The sequence below is a fragment of the Corylus avellana genome, chromosome ca11 (genome assembly GCF_901000735.1).
Source record: "Corylus avellana chromosome ca11, CavTom2PMs-1.0".
Classification (NCBI taxonomy): domain Eukaryota; kingdom Viridiplantae; phylum Streptophyta; class Magnoliopsida; order Fagales; family Betulaceae; genus Corylus; species Corylus avellana.
Window position 1 is genome coordinate 21,495,429 of NC_081551.1, and position 1,962 is coordinate 21,497,390.

Here is a 1,962-nt window from a genome sequence, read left to right on the forward strand (position 1 = left end):
GTCCTATGTGACATTGCTTGAGCCAAACTCAAGCCGAGTTGGTATTCTCAATTAAGCTTATCAAGTGGAGGAGTTTTTGATTCGGGTGGGATTTACAAGCTTTACTTTTTCAAAGTCCAAATCCAAGCGTGTGATTTGCCTTTTTCTCCCTGTCTTGCTCAGTGGTCGTCTATCTCTCTCATCTCATCTATGTTTACTGGAAGCCGTACACAAACACAGCACGAAACATGTTTTCTCTCTCTCTCACAAACATTTTCTCTTTCCTTTGTTCTTTCACATGATCTACTTGCACTCTATTAATGTCGCCTGCAGCTTTTGACGTTCTCAAAGCAAACACTACAGCTCTTCACTACCCTTAAACTAAACCAACACCTCAGTCTTGTCCTCTCTCTGTTCGCCTCCTCTGTGTTTTCTTCCCTTATAAAAAGAAAAACTCTCGGTTTTTCGTCTCAACATTCCATTGTACATCATCACAAAGATGTATAGAAGGGAGAGATCGCTACGAGAAGACACAATCCCACAAAGGAGGAGAACCCCATCTTTCTCTTCCACTCTCCTCGACGCTATCTACCGTTCCATCGACGAATCCAACGCCGACGAGGCTCATTTCAAAGAAACAACCACCATGTTCAAGAAACAGAGCAGCTCTAGAGCTAAGCGTGGCGCTCGGGTGGTACAAGAGGAAAAGGAGGCGATGAATCTTCGCCGAGCGGTCTTGATCGAAGATTGGATGGAGAAGCAGAGCATTCGCAGCTCTGTGCTCTTCAACTCAACCTCAACCTCCTCAGAGTCTAGCTCTGGCGCAGCCTTCTCATCCTCCGAAACAGAGTCAAGCTACAAACACAAATCAAAGCCCAAATTGCAGAGCACCAAGAAGCAATTGAAGCCGGAGTATAGGAATTCAGAGAAGCAGTCCAAGCCGAAGATTGAGGGTGGTTTTTCAAAGACCAAACTACGGGCATTGAAAATCTACGGTGAGTTGAAGAAAGTGAAGCAGCCCATTTCACCTGGCGGTCGCATTGCTAGCTTTCTCAATTCCATTTTCAATTCGGATAATGTCAAGAAAGCCAAAATGTGTTATGTTGGAGCTGTGGAAGATGTGAACTTGGAGCCTAAATCCAAGGCTGCGTGTTCTTCGGGTGCTTCATTTTCGAGGTCTTGCCTGAGCAAAACCCCTGCTTCAAGAGCCAAAATGAGCAATGGCATCAAAAGGTCCGTCAGATTCTCTCCTCTTGACGACATCGTCGGTGAAGATTCTCAGCCCTGCGGCCACAAATGTATCTATGAAGAAGATCCCTGCCTAATGCCAGTTCCATCTCTTCGAAAAATTGCAAAAACTTGTTCTGTAAAGAAGAGTTTTAATTTGAGAGGTTATCGTGTCAATGGGGATGCTGATGATGAGGATGATGATGATGATGATGATGATGCTCAGAGCTATTCCAGTTCGGATTTGTTTGAGCTTGATCACCTTGTTGGGATTGGAAGGTATAGAGAGGAGCTTCCAGTGTATGAAACTACTAATTTTCAAACAAATCAAGCAATCGCCAATGGGTTTATTTTGTAGTTCACTGTCATCAATGTAATTAATGGTTTGGAGAACTTAATTAACTTTGGAATATTGTTAATTTGTTCTTTTTTACTTTGTTTTACATTTCCCTCAGTCATTTTACAACTTAATTAAATCCGGAAAGTTGTGGCGGAGCTCCGCCTCATCTAATCGAATATATGTCGGAAGCAATTTTCACCGTTTATTTTTACGCAAAAGAAATCACTAGCTTGCCAAACTCAAGAGCAATGGACCCGTTTTAATGTGAAATAGGCATGGAGGCATTCAAAAGCTAAATGTCACATTCACAAGCTTAATCGTCAAGGCAATAGACAAAGATGAATTTTAAAAGTGAAAAAGGAAAAGCTTACAGAGATCTCTCTCCCCCATGAGAATGGAGAAAGTTAAAAGCACTT

General features: G+C 42.5%; 1 protein-coding gene across 1 annotated transcript; it reads left to right on the forward strand.

Annotated features, from left to right (window-relative positions):
- Nucleotides 1-365: 365 nt before the first annotated feature.
- On the forward strand, nucleotides 366-1,567 carry LOC132166561 (protein BIG GRAIN 1-like A). Its single transcript, XM_059577401.1, has one exon. It carries the CDS (start codon nucleotides 479-481, stop codon nucleotides 1,562-1,564), a length of 1,086 nt encoding a protein of 361 aa, XP_059433384.1. The 5' UTR covers nucleotides 366-478; the 3' UTR covers nucleotides 1,565-1,567.
- The last annotated feature ends 395 nt before the right edge of the window (nucleotides 1,568-1,962 follow it).